Genomic DNA, 15,689 nt, shown 5'->3' with positions numbered 1-15,689 from the left:
AGCGGAATAACGCTAAGGGATTTTTTTTAAATTACTCTTTCGAAGAGTTGATGCAGACTCGATGGGCCGAATGGTCTCCTTCTGCTCTGTAGTAATTCCGTGCTTCCAAATCCAACCAAGCAGGCAGACAGGGTTACGGGTCAACATAGCATCTGAAAGACAGCACCTCCAACAACGCAGCACTCCCTCGGCACTGCACTGCTGTTTTTGTGCTCAGACCCCAGAGCGGGTCTTGAACCTAAAACCTTGTGACTCAGAGAGAGGAGAGCCGCTGACTGAGCCACACTGACACTGCTGGCTGAATATGCTGATACTTAAATTATTGCAATATCCAAGTAAAAATTCTCATTGTTGCATTTAAAATATGCAATATTTTAGCTGTTCTAATTAATCAGAAACTTGTCACATAGGAAGTGTGAAGCAATAGAATAGATATCTCATTTTCTCTCAGGAGTTTGTACAACACAATGTGTGAACAAAAGTCCATTGTGACTCCCCGGTTCCGCCATATGTGAGGGTGTTTCTAGGTGACATCTGGCCCAGTAACAACCTCCATGTGGCAAGTGTCAATCCTCACAACCATGACTAGGTGATGACTGAGTTTATCCAAGCAACAAGCTGTCGTTGACATAAATCCCCATCACTCGGTTTCTTGATTAATAAGGAGATCAGGGATTACGGGGAAAAGGCAGGAGAATGGGGTTGAGAAAAATATCAGCCATGATTGAATGACAAAAGCAGACTCGATGGGCCGAATGGCCTAATTCTGCTCCTATGTCTTATGGTCTAGATTGCACTGAAGGAATTTTCCATTCTCTAACACAAAGGGGCACATTGGAACAGAAGCAGCCCCCTCGAGACTGTTCCATAATTCAATTAGCTCAAGGCTGATAACTCCATCTATCCACACTGGCTCCTTAATATTTTTGGATAGCAAAAATCTCTCAATCTCAATTTTGAAACTTGCAGCTGACCCTCCCATCTCCAACAGCTTTTTTGCGGGATTGGGTTCCAAATTCCCACAATCCTAGGTTTGGAGAGGTATTTCTGGACATCATCCTTGTCCAGCCCTAAGCTGAAGGTTATATCTCCATAGTTCCTACACGCAGAACCATAGCCAATCAAATTTTCTTATTCATTTGTGTGACATGGGCCAGGCCAGTATTTATTGCCCATCCCTAATTTCCCACATTTTACTGGTTTCCTTCCTGAGTGATCAGCTCACAAGACAATTTCAGAACTCTGACTATTGCTCTGATTTGGCCATGCAATAGAGTCAATCGCGTTGCTGTGGCTCTGGAGATTTCCTTCCCCAAAGGACATTAGTGAACGAGATGGGTTTTTCTGACAACAGTTTCATGGTCATAGATAGATTCTTAATTCCAGATATTTTCTATAGAATTCAAATCCCACCATCTGCTGTGGCGGGATTCGAACCCGGGAGCCTAGAACGTTAACTGAGTTTCTGAATTAGTTGTCTCACGATAATACCACTAGGCCATCGCTTCTGTTGAAGATCAGGTCATAAGAAACCATTAATTCCAAACAGTTAACTTTTAAAAACATAATTCTCAACTGCATCCGTTTGCTTTGCAGTGCGAGCTACTGTATAAATTTACCATTTAACGGTGACATTTTGGATCCTAGATTCTACAAAGTTTGAGTGGATGTCACCATTGGAAAAGAAAATGCACATCATTACAAAATAACACTCTACCGTCGTGTGTGTTTCTAGTCCCCCACTCTGTCCCTGCCAGTAAGCTGACAGTTTCCTGCTTTGCAAATACGTAAACCAAAACCCCAGCGGATGGTTTGTGTTAAGAATGTCCTCATCACGGGAATGGACAGGAGGGGTGGGATCCAGGACACCCGAGCGGCTGCAAGACCCACCGCACCGGTGGGCCGGGGATCAGCAGGGAGAGGAGGACATCTGGTCGTAGTCGGGGCATTTGAGAAGCGCTGGGTAGTTGGCACTCATCTGCAGGGAAGCGTCGCTGGAGATGTCGGAGGGACTTCGGCCCCTTGGCCAGGCGTCTGGGTGCAGGAACTGGCCGGAGTAGTTGGAGCAGTTACTGAGCCTGGGTCTGTAGAAGCTGGAATGGGGTCTGTAAATCTCCGGGGCAGTGTATCTCTTCATAAAGAGGTAGACCGACATGACTCCAGCGCTCTGCAACAACACAAAGTACAATACTGAGGGTGAAATGGGTTTGTGGTCAGTGCATTGAGAACTTTGATGAGTTGAGAAATTAAACGCCCTCTCCTCTGCACTCCCTTCCTCTCCCTCAAAACCTACCGACATTCTTCTCCCAGGTTAGCACATCCACAGCCAATAAACAGCCTGGGAGCAACTTCTCCTTCTGACTGGAAGAGATCCGATGGTTACTGTGTGATCGCTGAAAGCTAAGAGATCATAGCTGCGTGAATACGGCTATTTCTATTGGGAATCACATCCCGATCCGAAGGAGAGAGTCAGGTTGGGAGCGGAATACTTTTCTATAATGATGTAGAATGCAATGGCACTAAAAGGAGGTTGGAGATAAAGCCATGTTGGAGTGGACTCAATGGATTTTTCCTGACAAACAACAATGGTTTCATGGTCACCAGTAGATTCTTAATTCCAGATTTTTTTATTGAATTCAAATTCCACCATCTGCCGTGGCGGGATTCGAACCCAGGGCTTTGGGAGACAGTAACTTTCAGAGGGAGTTGTGATATGTTGTGGAAAAAGAGACATTAGTCAGGCTATGAGAAAGAGCAGGAGATTGGGACTCATTCAAAAACTCTAATAAAGAGCCAGCACAGACACAGCGGGATGAATGGACTCCCTCAGGTTTTGTGTCATTCACTGAATGCATTTGGGTCATTTAGGGATCTTATAACCAGCAAACACCCATCTACATGTCCGACCTGGATTCAATGTGAGAGTCCAGAACATAAGAACATAAGAAATAGGAGCAGGAGTAGGTCAACTAGCCCCTCAAGCCTGCCCCGCCATTCAATAAGATCATGGCTGATCTGTCGCTGCTCAGTTCCACTTTCCCGCCCTCTCCCCATAACCCTTAATCCCCTCTCTTATCAAAAACCCATCAACCCGCGTCTTAAAAATATTTAGCGAGGCAGCCTCCACCACTTCAACGGGCAGAGAATTCCAGAGATTCACCACCCTTTGAGTGAAGAAGTTCCTCCTCAACTCCGTTCTAAACCGCCCCCCCTTTTATCTTGAGGCTGTGCCCCCTAGTCCTACTATCCTTTCTGAGCGGGAAGAGTCTCTCCACCTCTATCCTATCCATCCCATTCATCATCTTATACGTCTCAATGAGATCTCCCTCATTCTTCTAAACTCTAACGAGTACAGCCTCTCCTCATAGCTCAACCCCCTCAACTCCGGTATCAGCCTAGTAAACCTCCTCTGCACTCCCTCCAAGGCCAAAATATCCTTGTGTAAGTACGGCGACCAAAACTGCACGCAGTACTCCAGCTGCGGCCTCACCAATGCCCTATACAGCCGCAGCAAGACCTCCCTACTTTTATATTCAATCCCCCTCGCTATGAAGGCCAGCATCCCATTCGCCTTCCTGACCACCTGCTGCACCTGCAAGCTGGGTTTTTGCGACTCATGCACAAGGACCCCGAGGTCCCTCTGCACCGTCGCCTGCTGCAGTTTTTCTCCACGTAAGTAATAATCCTTCCTACCATTATTCCTACCAAAGTGGACCAGGGTTGGTGAGAGTGTGAACCTTCAACATTTCAAGGAATCAACCCAATGATCACCTTTCAATCAATGACTTGGATGAGTGTAATGATTTTAATCAGGCAATTGAGGCGGGCCTGTTAGAATATGAACTCCCTGATTAAGGGCCAAATTGATGGGCTCTTGCTTTGTATTTAACCAGGCGTGCCAGTTCCTCTGGGACTCTGAGTGCAGGCTGCTAACTGAAAACACTCTGTATGCTGTTGTCAGACTTGTAAATAAAGGGATTTTGGTGAAGGGATTTCTGCCTCCGAGGGCTTATTAGCAGCGGAAATAAAAATTCTAACTGCAACAAATAGTGTTCTTCAGTGCTGTTGGCCATTTAACTGGTAACATTAATTAATCAAACACAAGTGTTCAATATAAACTAATCTGCAGCGAGGCTGCCTGTTTGAACTAGGCCTTACCATGACTCAAACTCATTTAGCAATGTACAGTACATCATAGAATCCCTACAGAGCAGAACAGGCCATTCAGCCCATTGAGCCTGCACTGACAACAATCCCTCCCAGCCCTTATCTCCGTAACCCCACATATTCACCCTCCTAATTCCCCCGGACACTAAGGGGCAATTTAGCACGGCCAACCCAGCAGCACATCTGTGAACTGTGGGAGGAAACCAGAGCACCTGGAGGAAGCCCACGCAGACACGGGGAGAATGTGCAAACTCTGCACAACGACCCGAGGCCGGAATCGAACCCTGGCGCAGTGCTAACCACTGTGCCACCCCGGTGCTGGGCTGCTGACAATTCTGATGGTTTTGATCGTGCCTCCAGGTGGTTCGGTTGGATTTAATCCAGGTCAAGCTGATCCGCTGGGATTGGAAGTATTGTGGGAATAAGGGGATGAGCTGATCCAGTTAACGGCCGGTCATTACCTCAGTCAACAGGAAAGAGCTGGCGGAAAAGGCAAAGGACCACCCATATCGGTAGTGTAAATAGGTGTCTGGGTCCGGGGTTCTGTTTAACATTTCATCACTAATGCTGGATATGTACAACACCAGTCCCACAACCAGTGACAAACCTGCAAAAGAAATGATTCATCATAAAGCAATTGTCGCACAAACATGAAAAGACTGTGATTAGTGATCTTTTGGTTAAAAATATACAACATCTACAAATACATTCATAGAATCTGCTCATGCAGAAGAAGGCCATTTGGCCCATTGAGTCTGCACCAATAACAATCCCACCCTATCCCCATGCATTTACCCTGGCTAACCTCCCTGACACTAAGGGTTAATTTAGCATGACCAATCCACTAACCCACACATCTGGGAGGAAACCAGAGCACCAGGAGGAAACTCAGGTAAACAATGGGTAATCAAAGGGAGTGTTTTTTAGTTTATTTATTATTAGTCACAATTAAGTGTTACATCAACACTGCAATGAAGTTGCTATGAAATTCCACTAGTCATCACCCTATGTTCGGGTCAATGCACCTAATCAGCATACCTTTCGGACTGTGGGAGGAAACTGGAGCACCCAGAGGAAACCCACATAGACATGTGGAGAATGTGCGAACTCCACGCAGACAGTGACCCAAGCCAGGAATTGAACCCAGGTCCCTGGCGCTGTGAAGCAGCAGTGCTAACCACTGTGTCACCGTGCTGTCTATGGCATGTTCTCAGACAGAGAAGACAGGACTGTGCCACCGTCATGGTGACCTCCAGCTGGGTGACCTCTCCCATCATGCTCTGCAGGGAGGTACCTCCCAGGCCAAAGCTGAGCAAACAAAATGAGACAACGGAAAACACATCGCAAGCCAGAAGAAACTTGGCAAATCAGTTGTTTGTTTCCATTTTTTTCCTTTCTTTCGTGACCATTACCTGAAAGTATGAAGAAGATTCCTGACACAAATGCTAAGATAGTCCGGTGAGGCCTAACATGTCCAATGTTGTTCAAAACAAAACCAATGAACATGAAGAACAGGCTGACCAGTGGGAAAGGAGTAGAGGATCGTATCATTTCTGTGGAACGAAGAAGATTTGAGAAATCAGTAATCACCAGAAAGAAAGATGTGAATTTTTACAGCAAAAAAATCACAGTCTCAGAAAATCCCAAAAAACCCTTTCCAGGCATAAAGTGTGGGATTTTCCAGCCGCATGCACCCCTAGACCGGACATTCCCACCCAAGGACAAAGGGCCTTTGAATGATTGCCAAGTGTTCCTGTTCTGCTCGCTACGATCCCCGGACAAGTGGGATGGGAATATTCTGCCCAGTGTATTCTTGGCACTGTTATGATGCGGGGAGACTGCAGTCAACTTGCACACAGCAAGCTCCTGAGAACAGCAACGTGATCTGACCAGATAATCGCTTTCGGTCACGTTGGCCGAGAGATAAATATTTGCCAGAACATCGAGGAATTCCCTGGCTCCTCTCTGAGATAAGGCACTTGTCGCACCCACCTGTGAGGGGTCACAGATATAGGGACAGAGACAGTAGACTGAAAACGGAGATGAGGAGGAACTACTTCACACAGAGGGGAGTGAATTTGCGGAACTCACCAATTGTGTATTGAGTATTGTGTCCAGTTTCGGTTTCCTTATTAGAGAAAGGATGTGGCAGCATTGGAGACAGTTCTGAGGAGACTCACCAGACTGATCCCGGGGATGGAAGTGTTGGCGTGTGAGGAGAGATTAAACAGTTAGGGCTTCCACTCGCTGGGGTTTAGAAGGATGAGAGGGGATCTGATCGAGGTGGATAAAATACTAAAAGAATTGATCGAGTAAATGTGGACCAAATGTTTCCCCTTTGGGGCAAACTAGAACAAGAGGTCACAGATATAGATTGGGAGGTGGTAAATTTAAAACTGAGATGTGGGGGAACTACTTCTCAAAGAGGGTGGTGAATTTGTGGAACTCACTGTATCACAGCGCGGTGGATTCTGAATCATTGAATAGTTTCAAGAGGGAGATAGATATATTTCTAATTAAAAAAGGAAAGAGGGAAATGGAGAAACAGGTGGGAAGGTGGGTTTGAGATCAGGAAGAGATCAGCCATGATCTGATTGAATGTTGGGGTAGGCTCGAACCTGCCTACTCCTGCTCCTGATTCCCATCAAACCTCTTTCATGAGTTACTGCACTTGCAATTTCAGAATCAGTCACTGAATTTGTACGTGGCTCTGAGGAGAGGTTGAGTCTCTTCTCCCTGGAGAAAAGGCTGGGAGGACACGTGATCGACTTATTCAAGATCCTGAGGTGTATGGAAAGGGTAATTTTTAAAATTCATTTTATTGTACGTGGGTATCTCTGGTTGGGTCACCATTTAACCCCCATTCATAAAAACACTCCATTCCAGAGTCACCCACATTGCTGTGACTCTGGAGTCACATGTAGACCAGACCAGGTAAGAATGGCAGATTTCCTTCCCAAAAGCACAATTAGCGAACCTGATTGCTTTTTACAACAATGGACAATGGTTTCATGGTCACCATTTTACTTTAAATCGAGATTTTTATTGAATTCAAATTTCACCATCAGCCAGGGTGGGATTTGATTCCAGGTCCCCAGCTCTTGCCCTGGCTCTCTGGATTACTAATCCAGTGATAATACCACTACGCCACTGCCTCCCTCCTGCAAACTATTCAGTCCAGAGCACATTGAACAGAGGCCACAGATTCAAAATAATGGACAACAGGGGTAGAAGTGGGGGGAGGGAAAATCTTTTCGCCCCAGAGGGTAGTTGGAGTCTGGAACATAGTTGTGGAGGCAGGTTCGATTGAGGTATTTGAAAGGGAATTAGATTGCTATCTGAAAAGAATGAATGTGCAAGATTATAGGGAAAAGGCAGGGGAGTGGAATTAGGTAGAATGCTCTCTCAGAGAGCCAGTACAGACTCAATGGGCTGAATGGTCTCCTTCGGCACTATAAAGATTCTGTCACTCTTTCCCAGTTTGAAATGTTCCTGTAAGATTCAGGAAAGTCTTTGCCAAGGCAGGGAGTAGTTGTGGTGAGTGGATAGACATGTTTCAGGGTATGGGATATACAGAGGAGAGAGAAGTGGACGTGTTTGATGCAATTTGGTGAAGAGAGGCAGGGGGAGCTTTGTGTGGGACATGAATGCTAGCACAGGTTGGGCCAAATGGCCTCTTTCTGTGCCCCACACTGGATGCAACAATTATAACCCATTCTTATACAAATAAAGTTTATTTATTAGTCACAAGTAAGGCTTACATTAACACTGCAATGAAGCTACTGTGAAATTCCCCTAATCACCACAGTCCCATGCCTGTTCAGGTCAATGCATTTAACCAGCACGTCTTTCAGATTGCGGGAGGAAACCGGAGCACCCGGAGGAAACCCCTGCAGACATGGGGAGAATGTACAAACTCTATGCAGACATTGACCCCAAGCTGGGAATCGAAGCCAGCTTCCTGGTGCTGTGAGGCAGCAGCGCTAACCACCGCGCCACCCATAATAATATTGAATAATATGAACTCATGCTCGGACAGAGAACGGATACTGACTCAAGATACTGACGGTTGACTCGGAGGTCAGCTGGACATTCATGGGCATCACATACTCAATGGTAAAGCAGTGGCCTCGCTCCAATCCTGCCGATACAACAACAGATTGTTAAAGATCGTCAATCATTATAAAGCACACAGCAGCGGGGAGGGAAAAACCTCACCAGAAATCATCAGATTGACAGCCCCTGAAGCAATGCATGCCTACACGACAACACCTTTAATAGCACAGCATGTTAATACCACTGTAAAGTGGATTGGATTATACAGAAAGGATTGTGACTTCTGGAAATTAATATATTTAACCAGTGCCATACTCTCCCAAACACATACCACTCATAACCACTGTGAAAATATTATTAAACGAGGCAGAGGGTTAGATTTCTGAAAGCCAGTTACATCATATATATTTATACACACACACACACACAGGATTGGGATCTTAGAATCATAGAATCCCTACAGTGCAGAAGGAGGCCATTCGGTCCATCAAGCCTTCACTGATAACAATCCTATCCCTGTAACCCCATGTCTTTACTGAACCCCTGATACTAAGGATCAATCCACCTAACCTGCACATCTTTGGACTGTGGGAGGAAACTGGAGCACTCGGGGGAAACCTATGCAGACACGGGGAGAACATGCAAACTCCACACAGACAGTCACCTAAGGCTGGAATTAAACCTGGGTCCCTGGCGCTGTGAGGCAGCAGTGCTAGCCACTGTGCCACCCATACAAGAGTGGTTCATGTATCTTTAAAGATTTGTATATGATATATACAGAAGTGATGTGAATATCTGGAAATCAGAGTAAATGATGGGTACAGGAGTGGTTTACATATTTGTAAAGCAGTGTATATGATATATACAAATGTATGTATTTTTCTTTATTCTTTCATGGGCTATGGGCACAGCCAGTACTTACAGCAGCCGAGGGGATCGTTAAGAGTCAACCTCATTATAATGGATCTGGAGTCACAAGTAGGTCAGACTGGGTAAGGATGGCAGATTTCCTTCCCCTATTGGGCATTGGTGAACCAGATGGGTTTTTCCAACAATCGATGATTACTGAGACAAATTTTATAATGCAGATTCATTAAATCCCACTGGATGCTGTGATGGGATTTGAACCCGAGTCACCAGAGCATTAGTCCAGGCCTCTGGATTACTAGTCCAGTGACATTATCACTATACCATCCTCTCTTCATGTTCTTGAATGGTTAAATCAGAAAGGGGCTTTTTTTTTTAGGTGTCTACAGGCTTTAATCCTCTTAAATATATAAATTAGGGGCCTAACTGATGTTGAAAGGACCATTGAAATGAATATCTTCCCCTGACCCATGGGGCTACTGGAAGGAACAGGAGGCGCTCCCCTCAATTCTACATCAGGCATAACTTCCTCATCAACCCTCACAGCCAGCTCCAATCATCCCCCTGGGCTTAGCTGTGACAACAGGATCAAGAGGAATGGGGGGAGGGGGTGAGTACTTCAGGAGAAATGGCCCCATTGAAGGGGTAAGTGGCCTGGTATTGATGCCATCGCTTGTCGGAGGGGGGAACTGCCTCTGAAGACTCACCCACCACTCTGCTGATGGGATTCAATTTCACCAGTCCTCTGGCCTCTCAGTCTGGGTGTTCATTGGTCACTTCACATCAAGTTCAAATAATCCCAAATTAAATTTGACATCTTCTCGTGAACATCGAGTACAGGAGCAGAGATGTGTTGCTGCAGTTATACAGGGCCTTGGTGAAGCCACACCGAGGGTATTGTGTGCAGTTTTGGTCTCCTTTTCTGAGGAAGGATGTCCTTGCTCTCGAGGGAGTGCAGTGAAGGTTTACCAGGCTGATTCCAGGGATGGTGGGACTGGTGTATGAGGAGAGATTGACCAGGTTAGGATTGTTTTCGCTGGAGTTCAGATGAGTGAGGGGGGATCTCGTAGAGACTTAGAAAATTCTAACAGGACTAGACAGGGTAGATGCAGGGAGGATGTTCCCAATGGTGGGGGAGTCTAGAACCAGGGGTCACAGACTGAGGATTCAGGGTAGACCATTTAGGACAGAGATGAGGAGACATTTCTTCACCCAAAGAATGGTGAGCCTGTGGAATTCATTACCACAGGAAGTAGTTGATGCCAAAACATTGAATGTATTCGCGAGGTGGTTGGATATAGCACTTGGAGCGAATGGGATCAAAGGTTATGGGCAAAAGGCAGGATTAGGCTATTGAGTTGGACAATCAGACATGATCGTAATAAATGGCGGAGTAGGCTCAAATGGCCTCCTCCTGCTTCTATGTTTCTAGCCATCAAACGAAAACAGAAAATGGCAGGAATGCAGCCAGTCATTCTGTAGAACAAAACACAACAAAGCTTTGGGCATGTCATCTGCCACTTTCCTTCTCAAAAGGCAGTTTTAGTATCTGGCAGGTGGTAAGTGTCAAAGTCCCAAAGGGAAACGTGGCAAGCTACCACAACTCTTTTCTTCTTTATTTTTTAATCATGAGAAGATATGGGAGCAGTCAGGAACCACAAATTCTAATAGCACTTTTAGAGATTTTAAATATTAAACAAAAACATTTATTAACAAACAGAAAGAAAACTTAAACATATAAAATTACATTTACACAGTTAAAATTCATTTTGCAGAACATTGCCCCCAAAAGTTTCCTCCTTGGTTAGACTCACAAATAAACATCCCTTTAAGCAATGATCCCCCATAAATATTTAACCGATGAAAAATTCCAGTAATGTTAGCAATCCAACTGTTGCTGTAGGGAGGTGTGTCATAGGGCTTCTCTATCTCTCAATTCATGAATGTTAAAACAACCCATGCTTTGTGAAAAAAATGAACCTTTCTGTGGGTTGGCTGAAGCTCCTTCACTAAGATAGTCCGTTAGATAGTCAGTGCAGACTCGATGAGCTGAACGGCTTCCTTTTGTACTGTAGCAATTCAATGATTCTTTGGGGATTCTAGGCCCACCCCCCTAAGCTCTCTCCTTAAGTACTTGTCCCCTCTTTTCATCTTGATTCCACTGTCCATATCTTTCTTTGAAATTTACCTTTCCTGGAATATGAAAATCTTTTATGTATTCCCTATGTAAGTCAAAAAAAATTTAACAACTTTGCCTTACTTATTTATAACTTTTTCCAAGTTGCAAACCCTTTTTACTCCCCTTTGAAATTTAATAATTAAACACAACAGACCTTCATTATCTCCTAATGCAAATTTCTATTGTATAGAAAATACAATGTGGCCTTATTGACTTGCTGGAATTTCACAGCGAGAGCCCATTGAAACCCTCAACCCTCTGGGGGCATAGCTTCTGTTCGCATACAGCCGCAAACCTGCTTCACATAATAACACAATAAACCTCCAAAATATTACATTTTCTCCACGAGCCTTCACTCATGAGCAATAAAGTTGGGCTTGAGAACAATGTTCGTACCTGCCAGAAAACAAACTCTCCAGAGGCCAGAGTGCAGCGACATCTTGACTTCCATTGACATGTTCTGGGGGGAGATGGTTCCTTCTTCCAGGTACAACCAATAGTCGGTGCTCACCGCGACACCGAGAAGGCCCAGGCCACACACAGCAAAGACGCTGCTCAGGAGAGTCAAGGCCTTCCGGCCACAGGAGGTCATTCCACACAACATCGGGACCTGCTGTAGAAATGGCAGGTCATTGGATGAATAAATTAATCACCCACAGTGTAATTTAGCAACATCATTCCCCAGGCTTCCCAGGACAGGGAGCTTCTTGGTTGGAACTATTCCTGGAGGATCAGTCACATATCTATCCAAACACCCCACTCCGCCAAACAGCACTTTCACCATTCTGAAGCACTTATGTAAGCAATAAATTAAAATAGCTGATAAGGACACACAATTCTTTTTAATGCTCCTATTAAAAACCTCCTGGGTTTTGTCACAAGAGTGTCTGAGTTTCAGTTCCATTTCCCCGTGGTGCCCAGAGCAATTTCCTGGAATGTTGGTTACCAGATTCCCGAGGTGGTTTCGTCAGCTTATCCAGACTGAACCAAAAATGTTTGACCGTTGATCTGCACCGAATTAATATCTGGGCCAAATGCTCCAATGACCAGGGGCGGGTCGGGAGGGGGAGGTGGGGGAGTGGAGGAGAGAATGAACCAGCGTTGCCATTCCTGATCGCTCATCTTCTCAAGGTGCCTGGACACATCACGCGAGGGGTCACCAGCAATATGCCACCCCCCCCCCAGCCAAATTCACTAGAGCCACCATATTGGGTGTTAAACTTGAGGAGGATTGCTATGGAATATAGTCAGAGATAAATCCATTCACACAATGGCATTTGCACAACAGCCTGCGAATAGCAAACGGACCTCAACATAAATAAGTGTGAGGTCGTAGACTCAAGTCGGAAAAATAAGAAGTTCACGGGCTTTTTAGAAAATAATTACACAGATAATTCAAAATACTGACCCAGGTTAATAAAGAACAAAGAACAGTACAGCACAGAACAGGCCCTTTGGTCCACTAAGCCTCCGCCAATCATTTTGTCCTACCTACACCAAACACTTGTATCTCTCCATTCCCCGCCTGTTCATGTGTCTATCCAGATTACTCTTAAATGTCGCTAATGTGTCTGCCTCAACCACCTCACGTGGCAGCACATTCCCCACCACCCTCTGTGTAAAAAAACTCCCCCCACACATCTCTACTCAACCTTTACCCCCGCTTGCCCTGAACTTGTGCTTCTTTCTGCTCTAGGAAAAATCCTCCAACTGTTCACCCTATCTACACTCCTCATCATTTTAGAAATTTCTATCAGGTTGCCCCTCAGTCTTTGTCTTTCCAGGGAAAACAATCCCAGTTTATTCAATCTCACCTCGTAGCTAATATCCTCCAAAACAGGCAACATCCTGGTAAACCTTTTCTGTACTCTCTCCAGAAAAACACCCTTCCACCACTACCCTCTGTCCTCTATGGCCAAGCCATATCGGAATCCATCTCGCTAGTTCACCCTTGACCCCGCGTGATTTAACCTTTCGCACCAGCCTGCCATGAGGGATTTTGTCAAAGGCTTTCCCGAAATCCACGGCCCTTCCCTCAATCATTTTTGTCACCTCCTCAAAAAACTCAATCAAATTAGCGAGACATGGTCTCTCCCGTACAAAACCACACTGTCGGTCACTAATAAGACCATTCAGTTCCAAATGTGCATATAAAAAAAAGTTGGGTTCATTTGCAATGAGATTGGACTGGAAGTAGAGAAATTCTCTAAAACTTGTATGGAAACGTGGTTAGACTCACTGAGAACAGGACGCGACTCCAGTCTCCATGTCACCAAAAGGCACTGGGAGAAGATGTAAGAATGACCGATTAAAATGATGCCAGAAATGAGAGACTATCCCGGAGAGGAGAGATTGAATAGACTGGGTCTATTTTCACTCAGAGACTGTGGGGCACAGCTGGCACCTAGACTAGTGAGTGCCCGCATGGGAGATCCTCCTTCATCTCAGTGACCACAAGATTGAAATGGGGCTTGTCCACGAACCATGAGCCTGTGAATAACATTTAATACACGCTGAATATTTCAAAATGAGTTATAGAAAATGCTCAATCGTTGATATGTTAAAAACAAAAGCAGCATTGACACTTTGGACACAGAGGGAGGGCATGGCTCTCACAGTCAATGCTGTCAGCACACTCCACTCGCCCCGGTTTCACCAGTCAATTACTTCAGCTACACCGGAACAAAATAACTAAGCAGAAAGAAATCAGCAGAATGTGGCAACACTGAGTGTGGCAATCCTGAGTGGGTCACACTCCGAACCCTGATCTGCCACAGGTGGCTCCTTGCCCCAGGTTACCCATCCACTGCTGTGGGGTGACCTGATAGAGAGGGGTGGAGGAGGGAGATTGGGACAGTTTGATGGGGCAGATATTGAGAATGTGATTCCACTTGCAAATGGGACCAGAACTAGAGTCTTAAATCCAAGGTGGTCACATGGGCGGCACGGTGGCACAGTGGTTAGCACTGCTGCCTCACAGCGCTAGGGACCCAAGTTCAATTCCCGGCTCGGGTCACTGTCCGTGTGGAGTTTGCACCTTCTCCTCATGTCTGCATGGGTTTCCTCCGGGTGCTCTGGTTTCCTCCCACAGTCCCAAAGATGTGCAGGTTAGGTTGATTGGCCGTGCTAAATTGACCCTAGTGTCAGGGGATTAACAGGATAAATATGTGGGATTACAGGGATAGGGCCTGGATAGGATTGTGGTTGGTGCAGACTCGATGGACTGAATGGTCTCCTTCTGCACTATCGGGATTCTATGAATTAATCCATTAGAGGATCCAGGAAATCTCTTTATCCAGAGAGCAGTTGGAATGTGGAACTCACTGCCACAGGAAGTCGTTGAGATGAATAGAATAGATACATTTTAAGAGAAGCTAAATAATTACAACAGACAGTAAGGGAGAGTTTGGGAGGTTAGATGAAGGTGAGGCATGTGTGGAGTGTACACATCAGATGGGCTGAATGGCCCTTTGCTGTAAGTACTTTATAGCCCAAGTTGAAGGGAAAAGATGGTCACTTGGTCAGAGGGAACCCAGAGAGGGTTGGGAGGAAACTGGTGGAGGAAAGAAATAAAAGAAACCATTTTCCCTCTGCCTTGAGGTAATTCTTCCTCAGATTTTCTCCCTTCTCCCCTGAAGGTGTTGACTGTTTCACACTCAGCCTATCTGAGACAGCTTGCCTTTGGCTACTTCTCCTGGGAGAATTCTCAATGGTGACAATGTCGACCGAGTGGAAATGAAGCTCAGAATGGGAGCCTGCAAATAATTACCTTTTCACGTGTTTTTGTGAGGGTGACATTAATAGAATCACCAATGCTTGCACTTTGATGAACCCTGCACTGATTTAACATTTTTGAAAAGGTACACATCATTCACCTGCGTGGAAAGAGGACAGGATATCTACCCAGCTATCCTCCTGCTGTCAAACAATGCTGAAATGTCAATGAATGCTGAATTAAACTGTAAGTTGCAGCAAAGCTATAAAGACAGTGTTGTTATCTTATTATTAATGTGACAACGATTACAGAGCAAATATAAAGGCAGTAAATGGCACCGGGAGAAATACTGTAATGGTTCAGGTCACAAACTCCAAAGTGTTTTATGGAGCCTGTCTGAATCATAAGTTTTGACAGGCACCACGGTGGCACAGTGGGTTAGCACTGCTGCCTCACAGCGCCAGGGACCCGGGTTCGATTCCCCGGCAGCACGGTGGCACAGTGGGTTAGCACTGCTGCCTCACCGTGCCAAGGACTCGGGTTCGATTCCCAGCTTGGGTCACTGTCTGTGTGGAGTTTGCACATTCTCCCCATGTCTGCGTGGGTTTCCTCCCACAGTCCAAAGATGCACGGATTAGGTTGATTGGCCGTGCTAAATTGCCCTTAGTGTCAGGGAGATTGCCAGGGTAAATGTGTATGGTTACA

General features: G+C 45.6%; 1 protein-coding gene across 1 annotated transcript; it reads right to left on the bottom strand.

Annotated features, from left to right (window-relative positions):
* Window positions 1–1,648: 1,648 nt before the first annotated feature.
* Window positions 1,649–11,873, bottom strand: LOC145356445 (voltage-dependent calcium channel gamma-5 subunit). The gene is made up of 5 exons (XM_080209171.1): window positions 11,666–11,873; window positions 8,222–8,308; window positions 5,580–5,720; window positions 4,629–4,774; window positions 1,649–2,167 (listed from the first exon to the last, which is right to left on the bottom strand). The coding sequence occupies exons 1-5, from the start codon at window positions 11,871–11,873 to the stop codon at window positions 1,910–1,912; spliced, it is 840 nt and encodes a 279-aa protein (XP_080065297.1). The 3' UTR covers window positions 1,649–1,909.
* Window positions 11,874–15,689: the final 3,816 nt, after the last annotated feature.

The sequence above is a fragment of the Carcharhinus amblyrhynchos genome, chromosome 21 (genome assembly GCF_965287045.1).
Source record: "Carcharhinus amblyrhynchos chromosome 21, sCarAmb.v2.hapA, whole genome shotgun sequence".
NCBI classification, from domain to species: domain Eukaryota; kingdom Metazoa; phylum Chordata; class Chondrichthyes; order Carcharhiniformes; family Carcharhinidae; genus Carcharhinus; species Carcharhinus amblyrhynchos.
The sequence above is the reverse complement of the archived record's forward strand: the minus strand, read 5'-3'. Positions and strand labels throughout refer to the sequence as shown.

Coding starts and splice junctions, on each gene's coding strand:
- LOC145356445 (XM_080209171.1), bottom strand. CDS start 11,873: ATGTTGTGTGGAATGACCTCCTGTGGCCGGAAGGCCTTGACTCTCCTG. Junction 8,309..11,665: donor GAGAGTTTGTTTTCTGGCAG/GTACGAACATTG, acceptor TTGTATCGGCAG/GATTGGAGCGAGGCCACTGC. Junction 2,168..4,628: donor GCTCTTTCCTGTTGACTGAG/GTAATGACCGGC, acceptor GTGTTGTTGCAG/AGCGCTGGAGTCATGTCGGT.